Below are 23,871 nucleotides of genomic sequence, written 5' to 3'. Positions count from 1 at the left end.
ACATGCCCTGTCTCACACAGTAATGCTTGGACACATACCGCTCAACTCCAGACGGGCCTCCCTCTCAAGGACCTGGGCGTGGAGCGCTGGGCGTACGCGTTCCAGGACCCTCTTCTGGATGGAACTCATGCGGCCCCGGCCCCCCTCCACGAGGCGCCGGGCCTTCACAAGGGTCCTGGACCTCAAGTCCTCCCAGCGCTTCTTGATCTTCTGGACGTTGCGGGTTGCCACCCCCTCCGCGTTGATGGCAACCACACAGTCGGCCCAGATCCTCTCCCGTCCTTCCTTGCTGGCGCGGGACGATCCAAAGAGGGCATCATACTGCCCCAGGACATGCTCCACCAGGACACCAACTTCGGTGGCAGTGAAGCTGGTGCCCCTCTGCCCCTCTGGCCTGGGGTTGCCACTGGTGCCAGATGTGGAAGTGCCCGACATGGCAACCCCAGAGGCAGGTGTGGGTGGGCAACTGGGTCCTGGGGCTGGGCTGTGGAGCGATGTAATCCCAGTTGGGAGTCTTCAGTTCCAGCAGGGGTGGACACAGCAACTGGACCCCTGCAGATGGCTGATGTGCAGGCACCAAATGGCAGGGCACGGTGGCAGCAGGCAGGCAGGCAGGCAGGCAGCAGCAGATAGCACGTGGGAGGCTGCTCGGGGAACTGGGGGGCAGTAACTCGGCCTTCTGGGCAGGAGCGTGGTGTTCCGTGTGTTTTCGGGTGGCCAGCTTGATACGGAGTGATTTGGCATGTGAAAATCCTGCACGTCAGCGTGAAATCCGAGGAAAGGCCCTTAGCGCGTAAGCGCGTCAGCACGCATACGCGATTCTATTGGACCAGAGTCCCTCAGCGCGTAAGCGCGTCTGACGTGACCCGCACGGGCGTTCCCCACTCAGCACGTGATGACGGAACACACGTGGAAATACTGCACGTCAGAGTGTCATCGCGTGATTGGCCTATGTACGTGTATTTCATTGCGTGTAATTGGACAAAAGTGCGCGTACACGCGATTGGCCTATGTACGTGTATTTCAGGGGTGCGCGGGCACTTACACACGCAAGTACGTCAGCGCACCTGTATGGCTGCTGCGTGGGAATTTCCACACGCTATTGGAGTGGGAACTAGATTCCAGGGGTGCGCGGGTCACACGCTCGCCTAGAACACGCGCAAAGCATTAATTTGCGCACTTTTCAAATTACAAGCCAGATGCCAGGATGAACATACCGTTCCTAGCAGCAGTGGCAGTGGGCTACCAAAGGAGGAGGAGGAGGAGAGTCAGGGCCAGAATATTCACACCCAGAACCAGCCTTTTCGGGATGCCTGATGACCAGGTGTATGGAAGGTACAGGTTTCCACCACACATAATACTGGACCTGGTGAGTGAGTGGGAGGATGACCTCACATCACCCACCCTGTGCTCTCAAGCACTCAGCCCCCTGGAGAAGGTCCTCAATGTACTGCACTTCTTAGCCACTGGATCATTTCAGCGGACAAGTGCCATAGTGGGTGGGGTGTCACAGGCCACCCAGTCACGCTGCCTACACCAGGTCTTGGACATCATCACTGCACGCCCATCAGTCCGCAGGCACATATACCTGCCCAGAACACCTGCTGAAAGGCATGCTGCCGCCCTGGATTTTTACGGAGTGGCACGATTCCCCAAAGTGCTAGGTGCCATCGACTGCACCCATGTGGCTCTACGTCCCCCCAGGGCATCTGAGCACATCTATAGGAACCGCAAGCACTGGCATTCCATCAACGTGCAGGTAGTATGTAATGCCAAGGGAATCATCACCTCAGTATATGCCAACTATCCCGGGTCCACCCACGACAGCTTCATTTACCGAATGTCCACCCTATGCCGGGACATAGATGCTGGGCGGCATGGCGATACATGGCTTCTCGGTGAGTATGTATGCCACTGCACATGCATGCATGTTGGATACTGAGCAAGGTCACAACCCCACCAATGATACCAATCACCACCTCCACAGGGGACAGTGCCTACCCTCTCAGCCCCCACATGATGACGCCAATTCGGAACCCCACCACGCCACCCGAGGTAAGATATAACACAGCCCACATTACAACCCGGGGCATAGTGGAGCGCACATTCGGAGTGCTAAAGTCACGCTTTCGCTCCCTTGACCGTTCTGGCGGGCAGCTGTTATACGCTCCCCCAGTAGTGTGCAGGATCATAGTGGCAGCATGTGTCCTGCACAACGTTGCAACACGCCGGGGCCTGCCCGTGGACATGGTGGTGGCCCCACATCCCCAACCACATGCACAGCCGCTGCGCATGGGAGGGGAAAGAGCACGAGGGGAGGCAGCCCGTACACAGCTAGTGGCTAATTACTTCACATAGTATTCACTCCCCTGTGGAGTGCACACTGGCCTGGCACATTCCATCTGACAATCAATGATGACTCAACCTGACACTGATCCTGAATGTCTGGAGATTCAACCGTGAAAAGCATATCAGCCTGAGATTGTTCACCTGGAAGTGTTACAATGTGTGCATCCCTACCCACACACAACACCAATGCAGTTTTGTGAAGGAACACATTCAAGCAGCCAAAATTAATACCCACTTGCTAAATGCAACAAGAGGACAGTGCCATGTCACCCAACCCATCCCCAGCACCGCCACACAACACACCGTGCCATGTCATGCTATGTGCAGGTAAACAAAGTAATCCCCACAACGTGACAAGTGTTGCGATGTACAGTGTCCCCAATTGAAACTTCCTACACCTGAAATGCTCACTGTAATGCAGGACAAACAACATACTTGAGCACGTACTACCATAAACATGACTTCAGTAATGTAATAAATCAGTTGTCTCACCACCTGGATATGCCTGCACTCCCACCACTTCCAACTGAACAGTGTTGGTGCCATGTAGAGTTGTAGGTGCACTGCTGCCAACAAGGACCCCATCTCCAGACTAGAGGGCCTTGTGTAGACATGAGGAAGGGACCTGCAAATTGGGAGGCAGACACAGATGATGAGTTACACATCAATGCAACATGCAGTGTACAACACAACAGCAATATGCACTAGGAATGTATACACAGTATTGACTAGACTACCCACACATGTAGTGGGAGTCCAATGTCACCATGTACTTCAATGTCACTTGGGCACACCCTTTGCAAGCCCATGGAAACGGGAAGCTGGAGGGGTGTGTGTGACTCAAACCCAGGCATCTGAACCTAATACATGACAAGCCTGCATGTGCCCAGCCACAATGCAGCGTATGCCCACAGGAACCACGGAAGCCAACAATGTGTCCCCAGAAAATTGGGAAAAATATAAAAATAAAAATAAAAATTTAAAAAATATAAAAATAAAAAGAAAATCAAAAATGGCCATTAAAGGGCCCGGGGGGGTTGGGGAGGCCACCCAGGAGGTCCGAGGTCAGGGTGCACACCAGAAACCACCTGTGTGGATCCTGGGGAAAAAAAACACCTCCATGGGCTCATGGCCCACACGGCTACCCTATTGTGGGAGTATCACTGCTGTCGCTATTATCACCCTGTGCAGCTGCATCCGGAGGTGGTTGCACTATGGGAGGCAGCCCACGCAAGGCCCTACTCTGTTCCTCCATGGCTGCAAGCATGCGGGTGTGGTAGGTCTCGTTCTGGAGGATGAGGGTGCGGAGGTCCCCATGCAACAACTCACGGGATGCCCGGACCTCCGCCCTCGTTGCTTGCATCTCAGCTGAGAGCGTACGGGTGAGACGCTCCAGCTGCTGTTCTGTCCTTTGGTGTGTTGAAGCCTCTAGCTCAACAAGAGTCGTCCTGAGTTGATGTAGCTCCTGCCTCAGGGCTTCCCTGTGGCCCTGGGACTCTATGGAGATGGCCTCCTGCAGAGTCGCCAGTGCCGCCCGCCTGTCCCTGTTGGACGCCAACATGTCCTCCCTGTGTGACTGGCAGATGGAGTCGGTTGCCTGCTCTAGTCGCTCCATCAGCCTTTCAGGGGGGACAATGGAAGTGGCCACCCTATCCATGGCCTGAGCCATCATCTCGGATGATGCTGCCTGTTGGGTAGCCATACCGTAAATGGATTGCTCCCATACGGTATTGCCAGGTGGCGTACGGCCACCACGTCGGCGGGCACCACACCTGTCTGGGGCAAGGCGGACTGCGCCTTGCTGTGCCGGCACTGCCTGAGGCTGCAGGACTGCATTCCCCCTCTGATCTGCTGGCCCAGGAACAGGATCAGATGTCGCGGAGTGTGACCCTGCATCCGTAACCACCAAAGGCCTAGCTGCCAACACTGACATCCCCATTGAGGGTTCTGACCCTGGTGCAGGTGGGTGGGACAGAACAGATTCCCTCCTTGGAACACTCACCTGCGACGGCACGTAGGTCTCATCATCCGAGTCAACAGCTGAGTACAGCTCGGGGGAGGTGCAGCCAGAGACACCCCTTGAGAGCACGACCTGCAGCACTTGTGGGTTTTCACCCACCAGCACACCACGTCCCTCACTGGTGGTTGGTCGGCCCTCGGACCCCTCCTGGCTCTGCACCATCTCCACAACCCCAGCAGTATCAGGTGCGTCTTCCCCTGCAATGACATAATGACAAAGAAATGGAAACCCGCATTAGCACCATGGCACACAATGAGGGCTGTGAAACAAGAGAACCAGTACTTGATTGACACATGTCCCACATGACTAAGACCCTCCCATGCATGCACCCTCACTGCGTATGAAGGGCAGGCAAATGGCACACACTCATTACACAAAGATGGAAGATGAACACATTTCATGCATGCTGCCTGGAAGTGGCATCACACATTGCCCTGTGATTGCCAGGTGACACACACATGCCATCACACAGATGGCATGTGCCATTGCTATTGAGTGTAGATGGAGAGGAGGGCAGCACTTATTCATTCTGTCCAGTTCCCACATGCAATAGCTTTTCTAATTCTGACAGGTCTGCTTTATCACCTGGAGCTGCCAGTCCAATATGGTCCAATTGCACAGGGACAGGTGTGAACATATGATATCCAGGTAACAAAGTAACTCCACTTTACCATGACCATGCCATACATGTGACTAGAGGACTGAGGAATGCCTAGTATAAGTGGTGGAATGCATACAATCTGTCTGATTGAACATAGGAAAATAATCAACAATGTAGTGGCAAGGTGACACTTCAAGGCCAACTTGGGTGCTGTTGGGCTAGATGTCTACTGTTGGCAGAAGGGATACTGCAATGGCGTAATGCAGCTGCGCAGGATGTGTTGCATGAAGCACATGGCTGACCCATTCGACTCAGGCGCACACACTCTCACCTGGCACACAAACAGATGCCCTCACACACACACCATGCACATGGATGACACACACATGCATGTGCACTCACCGGACAATGCCTCGTAATCAGGCAGATCTCCCACGCCTTGGATCTGTTCCTCCGTGACGTAGGTCCCAGCGACTGACTCATGTGGAGTGAGTTCCATGTCTTCTACTGGAGACCCACCTCCAGTCACTAGAGTTGCGGCATGACTTGAGGCCAGCTTCTTCTTTGCCCTGCGCTTTAGGTCATTCCAGCGCTTGTAGCAATCATTGGCTGTGCGCCTCACGATTCCAAGGGCACTTACGATGTCCGCAATGGTCTGCCAGTGTGCCTGGTGTTGTGCAGGTGTGGTCTTGGATCCTGCAACAATGACCATCTCGTTATCATGTCCGGACACATACTCAACAAGTGCATTCAGTTCCACATCCGTGAAGCTGTGCTTCCTCGACAGACCGGACTGTGTAGCCGTGTCGGGGGCATCAGCCTGTGCCGGACGAGCACTCTTCCTCTTCCGCTTGGAAGGTGGTGGTGATCCTGAGTGTCCTGCGCCGCTCTGGACACTAGGGACAGGAGCCCTGGTGGGCTCTGTATCAGGTGTGTGGGATTGCACACTCAGCATGGGAGTTGGTGCAGGCATTGGCTCAAGTGTAATGGTGTCATGGGGAATGTCAGCAGAATGGACTAGGACGGACACTGTCCTGGCTGGGTGTGTGAGAGCTGGGGTGGATGGAGCTGCAGCTGCCCCTGCAGCCTCTCCGCCCTGCCTACTTGGGGCAGCAGATGACCTTGCTGCCCCAGATCCACGTGGCATGATAGCATCAACGTGCACCAGCGCACGTGTCGTAGCCCTGCTGACCTGGAAGTCAGCCATGGAGTCAGCCAGGTCTGGTGCCACAATGGGCTGGTCCAACAAGGGCTGAGCATGGATGGTGTCAGCCACTTCAGCCTCAACGGGAGGGGGGGAGGGGGGGAGGGGGGGGATGATGGGTGCCCTTGACTGGTCCTCCACACATGGGGGGACAGGCTCACCCTGCAAGTTACGACCACGTCCCCTACCGGATCCACCACGGCCACCACTTGTGGCTCTTCCACCTTTGCCACCCTTACGGAATCCTCGCCTCCCAGCCATGGCACTGATATTAATGTGCGTATGGGAGTGGCTGTAGACAATTGTCCTGGGCAATTGGGGGTCAAAGGGGTTGGGTACCAGATGGTAATTGTACCCTAGTGCTCTAGCACGGCTGATTGTAACCCCTGGGGAAAGATGACGGGTCACGCAACGCACAGGAGGCCCAAAAAAGGGAGATGACGTGCACGCAACCCCTCCTAGACCACGTGTGCAGAAAGAAAAACCTGCACTACGCTGTGGCACCCAGTAACACAAGAATGAACGTATGCGTGTCACACGCAGCCTAGAATGACCTCTGAAGGGGTAGGCTACACACGGGGCAAGCACAGAAGTTGGATACGTGCGTGACTCACCGTCTGCCAGGTAAAAGAGCGTGAAAAATGAGCGCGTTTGGCTGGCAATACCCCCGCCAAAAGAAGATGTGTACGCTGTCTGAGAAGACAGGACAACAGTAGAAGGGGACACTGTTTGAGGGAACAGGCCCAGGTAAACCAGTACAAGAGGAAAAAAGAGAAAAAGCTGTCAGAGGTAACGGGGAGTACGAACTGGAAACGCCGTGAAGTAAATCGCGTGTGAAACGACAAGAAGTACAGAATTCACCCACTCGCTCTCCACGAAAAGCACGTACAAGGAAATGGTGTTCTACATGTACCTTATATACAGGCCCACACGTACAGCGTCACTTACGCGGCGTGTACGTTCACCAATCACACGCTTTGTCACTCCTGCGTGTAGATCCATTTTCACCAATCACACGCTTTGTCACTTCTGCGTGTAGATCCATTTTCACCAATCACACGCTTTGACACTGGGACGTGTCACGCAACAATTTCCTGCACGTGCAGGTGACTATAGGCACGCATATGCTGTTGACGGGTTTACGCGCTAAGGGCCTTTCCTCGATTCACACGCTGACATGTGGGATTTCACTCCCTATCAGGCTGTCCACGCGTTCACACACGAGAGACCACGCTCCTGGCCAGGAGGCCAAATTACTGCCCCCCAGAGCCCTGAGCACGCTCCCACCTGCCATCTGCTGCTGCCTGACTGCCTGCTGGCCACGTGCCCCACAGTGCTGGTGGGTGGGGGTGTTGGGAGACATGGGTGGGGGCCTGGTGGAGGCTGCCCCTGGTGGCGGGGGGGTGGGGGTGGTGGGGGGCATGGGTGGGGGCCTGGTGGAGGCTGCCCCTGGTGGCGGGGGGGGGTGGGGGTGGTGGGAGACATGGGTGGGGGCCTGGTGGAGGGTGCCCCTGGTGGCGGGGGGGTGGGGGTGGTGGGAGGCATGGGTGGGGGCCTGGTGGAGGCTGCCCCTGGTGGCGGGGGGGTGGGGGTGGTGGGAGACATGGGTGGGGGCCTGGTGGAGGGTGCCCCTGGTGGCGGGGGGTGGGGGTGGTGGGAGGCATGGGTGGGGGCCTGGTGGAGGCTGCCCCTGGTGGCGGGGGGGGGGTGGGGGTGGTGGGAGGCATGGGTGGGGGCCTGGTGGAGGCTGCCCCTGCACTGCTGGGGGGTGGGGGTGGTGGGAGGCATGGGTGGGGGCCTGGTGGAGGCTGCCCCTGGTGGCGGGGGGGTGGGGGTGGTGGGAGGCATGGGTGGGGGCCTGGTGGAGGCTGCCCCTGGTGGCGGGGGGGTGGGGGTGGTGGGAGACATGGGTGGGGGCCTGGTGGAGGGTGCCCCTGGTGGCGGGGGGGTGGGGATGATAGGGGACATGAGTGGGGGCCTGGTGGAGGCTGCCCCTGGTGGCGGGGGGGGGTGGGGGTGGTGGGAGACATGGGTGGGGGCCTGGTGGAGGCTGCCCCTGCACTGCTGGGGGGTGGGGGTGGTGGGAGGCATGGGTGGGGGCCTGGTGGAGGCTGCCCCTGGTGGCGGGGGGGTGGGGGTGGTGGGAGGCATGGGTGGGGGCCTGGTGGAGGCTGCCCCTGGTGGCGGGAGGGTGGGGGTGGTGGGAGACATGAGTGGGGGCCTGGTGGAGGCTGCCCCTGGTGACTGGGGGGTGGGGGTGATAGGGGACATGAGTGGGGGCCTGGTGGAGGCTGCCCCTGGTGGCGGGGGGGTGGGGGTGGTGGGAGACATGGGTGGGGGCCTGGTGGAGGCTGCCCCTGGTGGCGGGGGGGTGGGGGTGGTGGGAGACATGGGTGGGGGCCTGGTGGAGGCTGCCCCTGCACTGCTGGGGGGTGGGGGTGGTGGGAGGCATGGGTGGGGGCCTGGTGGAGGCTGCCCCTGGTGGCGGGGGGGTGGGGGTGGTGGGAGGCATGGGTGGGGGCCTGGTGGAGGCTGCCCCTGGTGGCGGGAGGGTGGGGGTGGTGGGAGACATGAGTGGGGGCCTGGTGGAGGCTGCCCCTGGTGACTGGGGGGTGGGGGTGATAGGGGACATGAGTGGGGGCCTGGTGGAGGCTGCCCCTGGTGGGGGGGGGGTGGGGGGGGTGGGAGACATGGGTGGGGGCCTGGTGGAGGCTGCCCCTGCACTGCTGGGGGGTGGGGGTGGTGGGAGGCATGGGTGGGGGCCTGGTGGAGGCTGCCCCTGGTGGCGGGGGGGTGGGGGTGGTGGGAGACATGGGTGGGGGCCTGGTGGAGGCTGCCCCTGCACTGCTGGGGGGTGGGGGTGCAGGGGGACATGAGCAGGTGTGCAGGGTAGTCCCCTGTTTTGTAGGCTGCCTGCAGGGGCCATGGAGGGTGTACAGGGAACACCTGTGAGGACCCACCCAGCCTAATCGCGTGTGACTTCCCATGCACCCCTGTAATACACGTACCCAGCCAAATCGCGTGTGATGATTCCCACGCACCCCTGTAATACACGTACCCATCCAAATCGCGTGTGATAATTCCTGCGCACCCCTGTAATACACGTACCTGGCCAAATCGCATCCCTGTAATACACGTACCCAGCCGAATCGCGTGTAAAACTTCCCGTGTACCCCTGTAATACACGTACACAGCCAAATCGCATGTGATAATTCCCGCGTACCCCTGTGATACACGTGCCCTGGCTAATCGCGTGTAAAACTTCCCGCCTACCCCTGTAATACACGTACCCTGGCCAATCGCGTGTTAAACTTCCCGCGTACCCCTGTAATACACGTACCCTGGCTAATCGCATGTAAAACTTCCCGCATACCCCTGTAATACACGTACCCTGGCCAATCGCGTGTTAAACTTCCCGCGTACCCCTGTAATACACGTACCCTGGCTAATCGCGTGTATAACTTCCCGCCTACCCCTGTAATACACGTACCCTGGCCAATCGCGTGTTACACTTCCCGCATACCCCTGTAATACACGTACCCTGGCTAATCGCGTGTATAACTTCACGCGTACCCCTGATATGCACGTTACCCGCTTTGCGTTCCTTGTTTGACAGCCCTGGAAACTGGTCCAGGGTTAGCGCAGCCCTTTGCGATGATTTTGCGATTTTGATGGCTTTTCCTTGCGCGAGGGCGTTCTTGGGGGCGTTACTGGCGCTGCTGCAGGGTCGCTGCGATACTCTGCGCCACGGCTGGTTTGGGAGCCTAAAATCCATGAATACGCTGTGCGCGGAAATCGGTTTTAGCGCACGTGCCTGGCGCAGACAATCGCACGCGGACACTCTGCGCCAGCCGCTTGCGACACTTTTCTGCGAAATTCTATGAATTACCCTGTTAATATCTACTAGTTTCTAAGTGTGAGCCTGGGATGTGAACCTGTGTTGCTCTGAGTTGTCTTGCTTCCAAGACACATGCGTTGCCCCTGAGCTATCCTCTTGGCCCACCCGGTATACAATGCAACACCTTTTTTCTGGTGATTATACCATCTAGTTGGCGGGAATCCATCCTTATCCCAGCATTTAAGAAAGGTAGTAGGGTTGATCCTGGCAACTATAGATTACTTTCCATGATGGATTCCTGTAAAAGATATTTGCCTCATTACTGTTAAAACATCCTAACTCCTGGGCCACAAAACAAAAGGCCTGATTTAAAAGCAGCAGACAGGATTTCGCAAAGGCCACAACACAGCACATAACATCAGTGTGCTTTATTTGCGCCATGGCTAAGATCGGACCCCATTTTCCTAGGACGCTCTACCTATGTTTTGTGGACTTCTCAAAAGCCTTCGACTAGGTCTCCCGTCCTCTAGTATGGGCTAAATTAACCCATTGGGGAATTCATTCCTGTCTGGTGTATTTATTAAAGGCACTTTATTCAGATGCATCAGTGGAGGAGGATAAATAGTGGGAGTTTGATCACCAAATCAGTGGCAACAGATGAGGGACTAAACCAGCAGATTAGCAACCTTGTTTTTTAATCTTTACACATCTGATTTGAACAAAGCTAACCGCGCCGGCTGCAATTTTCCTCCCTCAATTGGGGGCAAACCAATAGCATGGTTGGATTACACAGACGACACAGTCTTGCTGGATTACGCGACCATAGACCTACAGCTCTCAATAGATGCCTTGCCCGCATAAACCAAGCATAATGGTCTCTCCACTTACATCTCAAAGACTAACATCTTAGTTATTGGAGGTAGGTCCAGAATTAGCGCCTGCATTTTCTAGTATCACTTAACTGAAGAGGTTGCCATGGTTACAGAGAAATGCTTTGAGTTTCTGTTTAGACACTGTTGATTAGGGTTTTATTATATAGAAATGCTGTTGCTAAAATGTTGTGTGTGTGCTTTACTTACATTATTTTGTTTTTAAACTCTCCTGGAAAGTTGTATGTTTCATGGTGTATCTTAAATTAAACCACACTCTGATGGGGCTTAATGTCCCCTGCATTATTTAAAGTGATGTCTGATTAGAACTGTTCTTATCTTGCCAAGAGCATATGACCTACAGTGATTAACCATGACACATGCAATATCCTTTTTATTCTGTGAAATCCCACCCTAACTTGCCAAGTTGAATTTCCCCCTGAAAGCCTGCTTTACAATGAGTGACTGCCTTGTTTCCTGTTTTCAGCCTGGCCCTGGTTCTGCCACCATACAGCTTCTACTACATAAAGGCCAAGCTGGATGAGACCATAACTCAGGCCAGATGTAAGTACTGAAAAAGCCACGTGGGGCCTTGATGAGTATCGCGCAGCAGCGACCCTCCCACTGCAGTGTTATGTCTGTGAACTCAAAAGGCCTGCCGGCTTCCCTGTGTGTTTTCATAATGTGTCATGTGTCATGTGTGACATCAGCAATGATTCGGGCCGGCTTCACACATGCAAGGGTGAGAAGTGCTCTACATGGAAAGAACATGCCATGTCCTGGCCTCTGGCTGCCCTTGCCATGCGCTTGCAGAATCATTGGTCACCTGTCCCTCCCAATTCACAGGCTCTATCGGTTTTGTGAATTTGAACAATGTTTAAATATTGCCACATTGTTTACAGGTTTTGGTCTTTAATTGTCTTCCGGATTTGTGCAGAAAACGTTACATTCTGTCCAGAAAATGCATGTTTGCAGGCTCGTTTCTCCTGCAGGCACTGTGTTCCTTTAGCAAGCTGCTTGCTGTGGAACCCGGGTGAGCAATGCAAGTGGCAGGGCACTGCTCCAGAGTGGCACCCTGTGCTTGTAGCAAATTCTCTAAAGTGAAATTGCCTTCAGCTGTATGGAGGCAGGAGGCAGTGTAAACCACCCACACGGATTGGAGCATGTTGCAGGGGGCAGCAGTGTCAGGTGTGCCCCGCAGGACATCGCCACACCATGAAGGGGTGCTCTGCAGGATGACCCTTTGGATGATTGCACTGTTCCTGGGCTCCCCTGCTCCAGTGCAAACTTAAGGAAAAGCGCACTCTAAGACAGGGTCATTGGAGAGAGGCCTGCACCCATTGCCCGTCCCAACATGCCAAGCCTTTTACAAAGCATGAGCATTTCTATCTTAGTTTACATTTGCTTCCCTGATGAGGGTTGTAAATGTAAAAATGTTCATTAGCAGAGAAGTGCTCACTGTAGTTCACCATTATCAACGCACAGCCAGCACTCACGTGGCTGACGTGCTCAGGCTCACCAGTCTTCTACAGAAGAGGGTGTGGCACCGATATATATGTCCATGTCAGGGTTTGGACCCCTTATGACTATTGTCTGCAAGTCCCCTTTATAAATCTGGGAATTGCTGTGTAGTAGATGAGGAGAAGGCTGTGTGGATCACTTTCCTTTGTGCGTCATGCACCAACCGTCTGTGAATCAAGCCTTCGATATTTGCTAGTCATTGTCAAGTTCCAGTCATTTCAAGATTAATTTGAAACCCAACAAAGTACTTTATTGGACAACCCGGTATCGGCTCTTAGTTCACTTTATTCAAGCAAAGATTACCAACTGGACCTTATTGAGTACCACCTACCACAGAAACTACCTACTACATGTCCAAGGCCTGCCCACAGGAATATGTCACATTAAGATCTGATTTTAAATATATATATTTGGACCCATTGTGCAGCTAATTTATAATTGGGCGAGTCACTGCCCTTTGGCTGCTTAGGCTACTGGCTCACTTTAGTTGTGTAGTCATTTCGTGCACCCTAGTCCTGATTTTCTACAAAGGCACTTAAAATGCATACATCTGTATAATAATTATGGCTGCAGGCTTAGTTTGCAGCCTCAATATGTATAAACAAACCAGAAGTGAAACACTAAGTTTACAGGAGGCCCATAAGCAACTACAGATTTCATAGCTCAAATAATTCCTGCCCAGGATTACATCACACCAAAGTTAAGGTGTCAGGCATTTTGGGGGTGACCACCATTTTGTTTTATGTGTTCAGTGGAATCACACTGTGTAAAGTATTTCTAGTTCTGCGTGACAATGCTTCAAAACCCAGGAATGTAGACACTCTGGGACACTGTATAAACAACGCTAGAGGTGCGTGACAGAGAACCACACCCCCTTCACAGAAAGAGTGGGTCGTATCAGTGTGCACTTTGTGTTTTGCAGGTCCAAAGCTTCCATTAAAAATGCAACAGTGCTTCCTGCAAGTTCCCGGAATCTTGGCGATTCCTGGATATCCAGGACACTGTCAAGTGACGGGGAAAAGTCTATATGTCCAAATAAACCCCCCCTTTGAGATCCAGATTCCCCATTCTGTATATTTGTTGCAAGGTAGCAATACCCTCCAACATATAGCTCTCTAAGAAATGTAAAGAGGAGGGCGGCCAATCATGACAGAGAAATGACTGTTCCTTTTGTCTATTGCTACGTTCCCTCGTTGCCTCAACCTTCCTTGGAGACTGCTGGTCTTGCCACCTCCCAAATCATCTCTCACAGGGAAGATGTGTTTTTGGATTCTTCAGAATTCCACTTGGAAGCTCAAAATATTCTGTAGATGTCTGGCATCAGATGACATGTATTCCTGGTGTTCCATGGTACATAACTCTTGGCCAATAAAGGGAGTCCTTCGGGTGGCTGGTGACCCCCGTAAAAGAGAAGGTGATGTTAAGGAAGTGGCTCCACTTAGTCTAATCTGTGGCTTGCTGGGGGCTTTTGGTGTAGCTCCTGAAAGCAACTCTTTTGGCTGCATGACTCATAAGAAAGGAGCCTATTATGGCTCTTGCAGAAATATGAATATGTTCAAAACTCAATTGTTTGTTTAGAAGTTGCTTTCAACTTGAATCCGACAGCAAGGCAGATGGTTAAACTGCCAGGCTTCCCTCATATACAAACAGGCGTTTCCGCCGCATTGTGGACCATGTCTGTATTTTAATATATTGAAAAATGTGAATTTAGGGATGTGGTTTCTGTACTCTACAAGGGCAATTAAGTCAATGTAGACACATTCCTACTTGCAGTGGATTAAGGGAATGTTTGGAAACAATAATACCTACATTACTGCTCCTGTTTGTCTTCAAGTATATTGCCACAAAATGGCTTCCGTTTCTATGGAAGAATGAAGTATGACAGGACTGTCTGTAGTCCAGAATACTGTCACTCTAAATTGTTGTGACTCTTCCATGGGTAAATTAAACATAGACTAGTTCAGGTGTGCACTCATTCAGGTCTCCATTTCACTTGGCAATTGCCACAAAATGGCTGCCATTTCTATGGAAGATTGACATATCGGAAGGCTGGCTGTAGTCCAGAATACTGTCACTCTAAATTGTTGTGACTGTTCCATGGGTAAATGAAACATAGACTAGTTCAAGTGTGCATTCATTCCGTTTTCCATTTCAGTTTGCAATTGTGCAGAAGATTTGAAAATTAAAATTATTTTTCGATTATTGTGGCCTTTTATTAAGTACTCTCCTAAACGCACATATACAAAAGAGGAACATGCTACAATATTTATAATGACAACTTTTTTAAAATTAAATGAATGGTTCGCCCAACATTTTTTATTTCATAAATAGATAGTCAATATTAAAAAAAAAGATTGCCATTTTTTTTTCGAAGTCCCTATGTAAAATTTTGAGCAGTTCAAGCTCAAAGATAGCACATGGGGGCATCCATTTTGTGAAATGGATGCCCGCCGCTGTACTCGCTTTGGCTTTTGCGGCACTAATGAAGGAAAAGCCAGCCAGCTGTAGTGAACAAAAGCTACCACTGGGTGGCTTTTCCTTCATTGGTGCCGGGACTCGGAAGACGCGGACCGGAGACTACAGGCAGAAAAGCTGCAGCTGCATCTCGGTAAGTGCTATTTATTTATTGTTTCACAAAATGAATGCGCCCATGTGCTTGCATTTGCAAATTTTGAGCTTGAATTGCTCTAAATTTTACATAGGGACTTTGAAAAAAAAATGCCAATCGTTTTTTTTTTTAATATTGCCTATCTATTTTTGAAATAAAACATTTTGGGCGAACCATTCCTTTAAGTATTAAATTAGTCTTTATAACCTGGCAGAGAAGCTCTCTCCCTACCATTATTTGTGCTTTTCAGGCCATGTGAAATAATGGGCACAGCTGATTAGTTTTTAGGCTTTTTTGTCACATTTAATCTCAAAGTGTATGGAGGTCTGAAAACACGTAAGTATGCCTTGCAAATTATTAATAAATGTTTCACTTTGTTGAAGGTGCATTGTACTTGACAACAGACAGTGGCTGTGAAATTCTGACACATTACCTTTGCACTTGCACAATCTGCTTTGGCGCATTCAGAATAGAATGAAGTACAAGCGTATTTGCGCTGCTGCTAATTCTGTCCTGCCTCCGCAAATGGAACTTGCACCGATTGCATTTGTGCACTCGCATTGTACTGTTGGCCTGATTTGCAAAAGTGTTTTACAATGTTGAAATTCCTTGGGGAAAAAGCCTTGTCAATCAGGCCCATGGCTTTTTGATAGAATATCTGAACAAGGAGGAACTTCTGATCACGTCACAATATTTTTATTCAAGGGGCTCAGTGAATAAAATATTGCTTGTGTCCCCCTGCCTTTACCCTGTTTTTCTATTCCCTGCTTTCTCCTTCTGATGGATGTTCACAGACAGAAAGAGCAAAATTAAGGGCAAGTATTTTCCTGTTGCTCAACATCCTTTTCATGTTACTCCTCTGTTCCTCTTCAATCTTCTCCTCTGTCTCCCCCTCCTTCCTGAGCTCATATCATTCTCATGGGTCATTGTAGTGAAGTAGTGATTAGAAGCATAGACACCAACCTTGCTGTGCTACATCTTTACACTTCTATTTCAGACTGTTATCCATCGATACTTCTTTAGTACTAAGTTTTGTATTTTTCTCAAAGACAAATGTAATTTCTGAATGTCCTAAATAATTGAATGTGTTTATAGTTTAATCAGTTTAGGCTCAGGAAACTTAAGAGAGCAATCCTAAACTAAAAACCCATTAGTTACTCACTAAGTACTGCAGTAGTGCTTTGAAAATGTATTGCCTGTCATCAACATAACACATGCTCACAAATTGCTGCCAGCAGGTTAAAAAGTCCTAAGCCAGAACATAACATTGCTATGTAAAATAAATTATTCAGCTTCATTATTCAAATTAATATTTTATTTTCCTAAGATGAAGAACGTGGCTATACAAAGACAACTACTTTGTAAACCCTTACTGCAAAATAAAAAATAGTGGCTAGCCTTCTGACTGTTGCACACACAGAATAGAAGTTGTATCATGGCACTAGGGGCGGTGACTGTTCACCAACATTGAAGCATTGCCCTGCGCTTGCTGGCACCTATCACAGAGCAATCACAATGCCCTAAACTGCCAAACACCTGGGAAAGAGCCAGTAAATGTGGTTGAGTTGTGTTGCGATGTGTTGGTTGTGTATTGTTTTCATTTGAAAGGCATTGTAGTGTTGTTTCGAAGGAAGAATTGTAGAGACCTCTATGAAGTCTGCTGCCCCTTCAGAAGGGTCTTCGTCAGAAACTTGATGCAAAGGTAAGATTGGGCAATTTTCTGGTCATCTTTATATGCTCTCCACCCTAAGGAGTAGAGAGCCAAGTCTGCTGCCACTTGTAGAACCATATTTCTATCAGTAATCTGTTGTGTCCGCATGGGGGAAGAGGCTGGGAGTTTATTGAGGCTGATCATAAAACGCTGTGTCAGCTGGTAAGTTTTGGCATACGGCTAGGTGCTGGCCTATATAGATCGTTGCCATTAGGTTGCTCAATCGAAACGCTGACCTTGGTGGTCAGTGGGGTGTCCCCGGTCCTTGCGCGGTGTCATCACTTTGTAGCAACCAGAAGACGAGGTGGGCTGTGAAGTCCTTTCAAACATGGATTTAGACTTTTCCAGAATAACTACCGCTAGCATCTAGGTGATTTGTTGGGGCAAAGGAAATATGGGTAGAGAGCCTCGGACCCCTTGAGGTTCAAGCAACGGGCTCTTGTTGATGTTAGTTGGGGTGTGCATGAGGACTTCATATGAAAAGTGATCACGCGTAGGTCAGATTCTGTGAGTTGATGTGGGAGGTCGGCCCACCAAGGATTGGTAATCAAGTGTTACGCAGTTGTTTGATTCTAATATCTGGAACTATTTCTTGACCCTGGTCCGTTTTGCTGTGTCCTTTGTTAGAACATGACGGAACATTCCCATATTTGAACTTGGTTCTTGGATTGATCTGACATGTTGATGACCGTTTGTGCGTCATCAATGTATGGTGGTATCTAGTGCGGTATCTTCCGAAGAGCTTCACCCATACATATGAAAAAAGGAGGGGCTCGCGAGAGGACCCTAGGCTGTTCCATGTGGTTTCATGAGAATGACTAGTATAGAGGTTTTTAAAGATTTTGGCATTTCAGCATCATACAGGCGTGTCAGCCTTGCAATACCGCTTTGCACTGCACCCGCATTCATTTAAAAAAAAAAATGTCACACTCTAGTGTTGTGCAAAAGAAATGGAAAATGTGCATGCATGGCGACGCGTGCATGTACCGTGTACTCTTTGTAGAGAACCCCTCCTTTGATCTGCATGTAAAAGTAGCTGAAATATTCGCTGCTTTCGCAACTCAGAGCCATCCTCGGGCCAGTACAAGGGGTGCGCTCTGCTACACCACGGTGCACTGGTTCTGTTATGTCGCCCCACTTTGTCGTATTGGCACTGAGTACACAGGGACATAATTCATATTTAAAGGCGTATGTCTATGAGACACCTACAGACGGTGCTACCATCTGGGCAACCTTTTGTAATGATGCCAGGTCTTCAATGTGCCACCTTGCCAGGCGAGCTATGTAACTCTCCCCTGAAAATACATAGAGTGCCAACTCCTTTTTAGAAGAACTAATTTCACCAGAGCCAAACTTGAGAATACAAAATCTAAACAATACAGATATGTGTTTTCCTCATAATTTATTCAGACCCAGCTTGTGTTTGTCAAACAATCAAGTTAGCAGACGGTTGTGCTGCTTACATTTTTAACACAAAGGGTTTTGTGAAGATAGAATAATTAGCATCAAAATAATAAACATATTTAAAATACTTTTAACAAAGCATGCAAATGTTTTATTTTCCATTAATTAAACAATAGTAAAGTATCAGATGTGCTGCTAAATCCATTTAATGCAGCTGACAAAGAGCTCTTCACATTAGACACACAATTCAGAAACGACACTTGTCTATTGAGTACTGGAGAGATGTCAGTTCACTCACTGTCAAATTGGACAGTTAATTGTCACATCTTTAACACAGAAATTTAGGAGCAGACAAACCTAGTTTTAATTATTATTATAATTTTAGAACGTGTACCTCTGTGCCTAAATAACATCTAGTTCTGTCATTCCACAGAAGGTGACACATTATAAAATAATTGAAACAAGTTTGTTTATAAAATAGGAAATGTTCACCTGCTTGCTGACCTCTATAAGTAGTCATGGATCTCGGGTGATGTACATTCCACTAGACGGATTCATTTGGGAATACGATGTTTCTATAGAAATATTAAAATTATGATGAACCTAATGTAAGTCCCTGTCTTTGAACCTCTACTCTCGCAGATTCCGAGACTCTGAAGCCAGACCACTTTGATGAGGCGGGCTACACGTTCATAGCGCCAAGGTTGGTGGAAGAGGCATGACTGTGTCCAGCTTTACTTATGGAAATGTTTGGAATGAAAAATGTGGTGTTCACTCTTCAATTGTCAGACATTTTCAGCCATAAACTTAAAAAATGACAAAGTTTAATCAAGCAAAAAGTAACACAATAAGTGAAACATAGCTAGTCAAATTTTGAAACATTTCAAGATGGAGGCTAACTGCTCCCAAGCTGTGTAACGTATTCCTCAGTCTGTAAAGGGAAAAGAAGATGGCTCTTTAAAGAGAAACATACATTTAACTGAGACGAGTGGGCTAATGAAAGAGAGTGTTGTGTGTAGGGGAAGCCCCCTGATGTGATCATGCCTTGGAGAGGCGTAGCAAGATGGGAAGAACGCCAGTATGAGACACGGAGGCCCAGCTCATACTACAACTGGGAGACCGTTTTCAAGCAGGATACCGAAATCCTGTGCAAAGTGGTGGCATGGCCACGACCAGATCGTGGTGGCCAGTATGCCTGGCAAAGCACACCAAGACCATCACAGCAGGGAGTGCGAGCAGCTCCCTACCACCAGCAATCGTATACGACAACAGCCGACGAACACTGCCTATATGGAGGTACTGGGGAGAACAGGAAAAGCGGGAGGCCACCGGGACAACATTATATGAGGAGAGGAACTTGTCTCAGTCATAAGGACGATATATATATATCACAAGATATTCACTAATAAACTGTTAAACTGGAAGTGTAAAAACCAGGTACCGAGAATAAGAAGCATATCCCTGCATTGGAAAGTGGGAAAGACTGGAAACGAATTCCATGGAAGGAAGGGGAATTCCCCCATGAGTTTAAAGGTGAAGCGTGGAGAAAGGATGGCTCTTGTAAAGATGTATGTTAGATAAGAGTACCAAGTAAACAAGATAAAGAAAGAGAGAGTTATAGAGCGAGAACCCAGGAAACAGGAATAATCAAATTGGATCAAGTTCAGGCCAAGCCAGGAAAGTCTGGGTTAAAATACTGTGAAAGATCTACAAGTGAAGACACAACTGTGGGAAAGGATCTCAAGGAGAATTATCACAAGTTTATCAGTAAAGAAACGATAAGACCCAAGAGCACTATGGAAGAGTTACAAGAGCTTATCAAGGAGCCTATCAAGGAGATATCCAGAGACTATTCCAGAAAATTGCATTAGAAAACGTATGGACTGAAACAGAGACTTTTAAAAGAACAGGAGATAAAAGAAGACCAGGGAAGGAAAGACATTCTTTTGGCCTCGTTTGTATTGGTTATGTTAGTGTAGGGGCAGGTAGAGTTAGGTTTGGACTGAGGACATTTTACTTTAGGACGTCTTGATGACCAGCGAGCACCTTGAGTTCATATAGATAGGTAAGGACATCCCTCTAGTAGCAGGAAAAGATAGGCCTTATTCAAGCCAGTATGTCCTTAACGTATGCCGCAACTCCTTTCGAACCACCACACTTGTTAGAGACATTTTCTGCAAATTTGGAAGGTTCCAGGCTATCAAATGTGTCATATTATCACAAAGATATAGGTGAAATGCAGTAAATCCCCTTCTGCCAAATCCTACCTAAATGGACCAGAAACAGGCTATGCCCAGTGCTGACCTTTACTCCTCGACATCTGTGATCTTTGCTACTTCCGTACAAATTGCAATCGAACATATTTAACACAGCTCAGAAGAGAAGGTGTGGACACTGGGGTGGTGGGTGCCTGCATTTTCCACAAGTTATTGCAGGCACGCCATATCATATAAACTGTCAGACTCTGCAATTCTATTTATTGGTGATTTCAGATCCATTACAGAAGTATTTCTGGTTACTCTCCCAGCGATGGAGCTGGCAGGGAGCCGGCGGTAACAGCGAGGATGGCCATGGTGGCTATGCATATTTCATCATGGGAACAGGTCAGCTGAGAGAGGGCCGCTACTGGCACCAGGACAGCAGAAAGCGGGACAGCCTGCTCCCTAACCCCCCGAGGATGTGGCAAGGTTCCGATGCTGTAGCTGAAGATATCCGTGGCAGTGGCTATGACCTACATTCACAGGAGTGGGCTCGCCACAGGAGGGATGGCGCCCCTCCCCCACAATCAGGACACCAAGGAAATCAGCAGACCCCAACAGCCTCAAGGACAAAACACCAGAGGAACAGGACCTGGCGCAGCACTAGACACAGCCTGCAAGCTTGGAGTGACCGAGCGCAGCACCACAGCACCAGCATTGTGGGAAGGGGGGGTTAATCCCTTCTGCCAATGCTTACCTGCTGGGCAGGCAAGGCATCACTGGAGTACCACGGGACAGTTCAGGGCCATGAGCCAAAATGGCCATCAGAGCACAGCACCAAGAGAGTGGGGGTGTGGCTTCAAGTCATAGTAGTAGGCCCTTTCTCATTGGCTGCAACCACCTCTTCATCATACAAGGGGGAGGGACACGTAGGGAGAGAAGGGAACAGGGACAAACCAGAAAGGAGGGGGGATATAAAAAGGCAGGGGGACAGCAACTTAAGTCCTACAGGCAGGAGGAGGAAGAGAAGCTGAGCCAGCCGAATATGTCTGGGAATATTGAAGGAAGTCAGTATAGAGGAGCTGAGCCGGAGAAAAGGGAGGAAATGAGTAGAATTGGAACCAGTGGAGACCCAACTGATGGACACTAGGCGTTTCCTGGAGAACTGCAAAGTTCATCTGCGTGATAGCACCTGGTGTGGAGTGGTCCTTGGCAAGCCTGCCTCGCCCTTACTCTCCACTACACTCCCAGCTTCTATTTTAATTGGCTCCCAGTAGGATTGGCAGGATGGGTAATATGCTCATTATGTAACATTATGGACATGTTTGCCTAAGCTCCATTAATTGGTTCTCAGCATGAATTTCCAGTAGCAAATTTTCTTCAGCTGCGCCCATCGATAATCTTTTTTTTTTGTTATTGTCTCAATTGAACTGAAGTCTCTATCAATTTTTCACGCCTTTATGTCTTGTGCGCGATCATTTCCAAACCTCAAAAGTACAATTCATTTTGAAATCTGCAATGTTATTTTTTTAATCTTAAACTTGTTTTGTTATGTTAATTGTGCACTTTTTTCCATTTTCCAAATCTTCAAATGAAGACTTTGAACATATTTTTAAATTTGGAAGCTTTACAGCAACTATTGAATGAAGTGGTTTGAATTCTGAACATATAAAGTATTTTAGATTGTTTTCATTTTATGTTTCACGTTCTAGGATTGGACCAGCAGATCCCTCTCCAGTGGATCATGTGTGTCAAGACCAGAATTTGGAAAATTCACAAAATGCATTATAATTTTTGGAACCCCCTGAAACTGCTTAACAGGACATTGATTTTTTTAATGCATAGTATTGCTATAAAATATTCAAATCTATTTTATTAGGATAATTTATTATAGTTCTTTTTCAATAGGGAATACTGTACAGACTTAAAAGTGTCAGACAACAACACAGAGTTCCTTCTGGATTTCATTGAGTACATTGATCTGAAAACACCTAACAGCCCCACGTGTAAGTATGGCTTTCTCCGGCCGCGAGCAATCTTTGTGATTCAGTCGTGTTCAGTCTAGATATGCTTGTTTGCTGGTTTTCTTTATTCTTGCAATGTAAGTGGAGGAGTCTCTTGGCAGCCTTTGCAATGCATCCGAGTGTAAAAGGCTTGGGCCTGTTGCTGGAATTCTCTGTTCTGTGTCAAAAGCAGAAGTTTGGGGCGACAGTTCTCGTTTGCAAGCAGATGCTGATTTGTGTTGGACATGGAACCCACCCTCCTCTGCAGCTTGTTATTTGTCTGTAAAAACTGATGTCATAGACATATATGCATAGGAGGCATGCATCCATGTTTACATACCAAATAAGATGGGACAGGCCCTTGAAGTAAAAGACTCAGTTATTACATTAATTACCTCCTTCTATCCATGCCATGTCTTAATTTACCTATTCAATGTATCATGATTTCCAGGGGTAAAATGTAACTTCCAGTAAATTGGATTGTTATTTCCTATTTTATGGTCTCGACCAAACCATTTCTTAGCATGGGAATGTTCCAAGCCAACATTCATATGTATGGTTTAAGACTGCAAGTTGTAGTAGTAGTTTGTCATTTATATAGCGCTTTCATCCCATTAGTATGGCTTCAACATGCTTGTGAAGGGAACGCCCTCAGGGACAAAAGTCCAAGCTACAGGAACATTGTCCGAAAGATTAGAACGCGTGTGTGCATTTGGCAAAATAGGGAGTTGTGTGGGATGGCTGACCCACGCATGTAGACGGGTGCTCAGCGGTGGTCAGGAGAGTCTGCTAGTGCGAGAGACTCATTATGTGTACAGCTACACCACATTTTTTGTCATAGGATGTAGCTGCATTCTGATGGCTGAGATGTGCTTTGTGGATTAGTCTGGTGTATGAAATTGAATGCATGCCGGTGGGCAGTCGTGCCTGCGGCTGTGTCATGGCCACAGGCCCTGGAACACAAAAACCACACCATCTAGTGAAGGGGGCAATGGGTCACTTGACTCACTTATGTCCCTTTGGGACCCATAAAAACAGGGGCCCTGGCTGGATTCAGTCCTGGTGCCTTTGGCACCAGGCTCATATAGAGATGTGAGCAGGAACACTTTATTTCAGTGCAGGAGTGCTTTTATTTTACAAGAACTTTCCAGGAGCTGAAAGCCTTTATTCCAGAGAACATCCTCATGTGCTGACTCATCGGGTGTGGCAGGGTGTGGCAGGCAGGCTGAACCTGGTGGGCGTGGCTTCAGAAGCTCAGCTATATAAGCTGCTCCATCCTTAAGGCCTGTGCTTCGCGTTACTGTGCACTCGCGTGCAACGTGACGCTCACTGCCACTTGGACCAGTTTACTTACCTTTGAAACCAGGCATTCTCCTGCATACTCACCTCCAGGAAACCGGTGCTTCATTGCTTCATATACAGACTCATCTCCTGACATCCAGTGATCTTGAACCCGATGCCGCAGCACTGCACGCTGCATCCACGAACTCGGACCCTGTGAAGAAGAAGAACGACAAGGTTAGAACATCTGTCCTAGGGCCGTGC

General features: G+C 49.4%; 1 protein-coding gene across 7 annotated transcripts in view; it reads left to right on the top strand.

The window, feature by feature from the left end:
- CACNA2D1 (calcium voltage-gated channel auxiliary subunit alpha2delta 1) overlaps positions 1–23,871 on the top strand; it is a 1,412,752-nt gene that overhangs the window by 1,250,006 nt on the left and 138,875 nt on the right. For 5 of the 7 annotated variants that reach the window (XM_069627805.1, XM_069627806.1, XM_069627803.1 and 2 more), the window contains 4 exons: positions 11,369–11,445; positions 15,805–15,825; positions 18,768–18,828; positions 22,232–22,329. In XM_069627805.1, the coding sequence (XP_069483906.1) occupies positions 11,369–11,445; positions 15,805–15,825; positions 18,768–18,828; positions 22,232–22,329 (257 nt within the window). The remainder of the gene's footprint in view (positions 1–11,368; positions 11,446–15,804; positions 15,826–18,767; positions 18,829–22,231; positions 22,330–23,871) is intronic. The other 2 variants (XM_069627804.1, XM_069627808.1) reach the window with 1 other exon arrangement.

Source organism: Ambystoma mexicanum, chromosome 12 (genome assembly GCF_040938575.1).
Source record: "Ambystoma mexicanum isolate Mex_15411 chromosome 12, UKY_AmexF1_1, whole genome shotgun sequence".
In the NCBI taxonomy this organism is placed as follows: domain Eukaryota; kingdom Metazoa; phylum Chordata; class Amphibia; order Caudata; family Ambystomatidae; genus Ambystoma; species Ambystoma mexicanum.
This window is presented reverse-complemented; position numbering and strand designations above follow the sequence as displayed.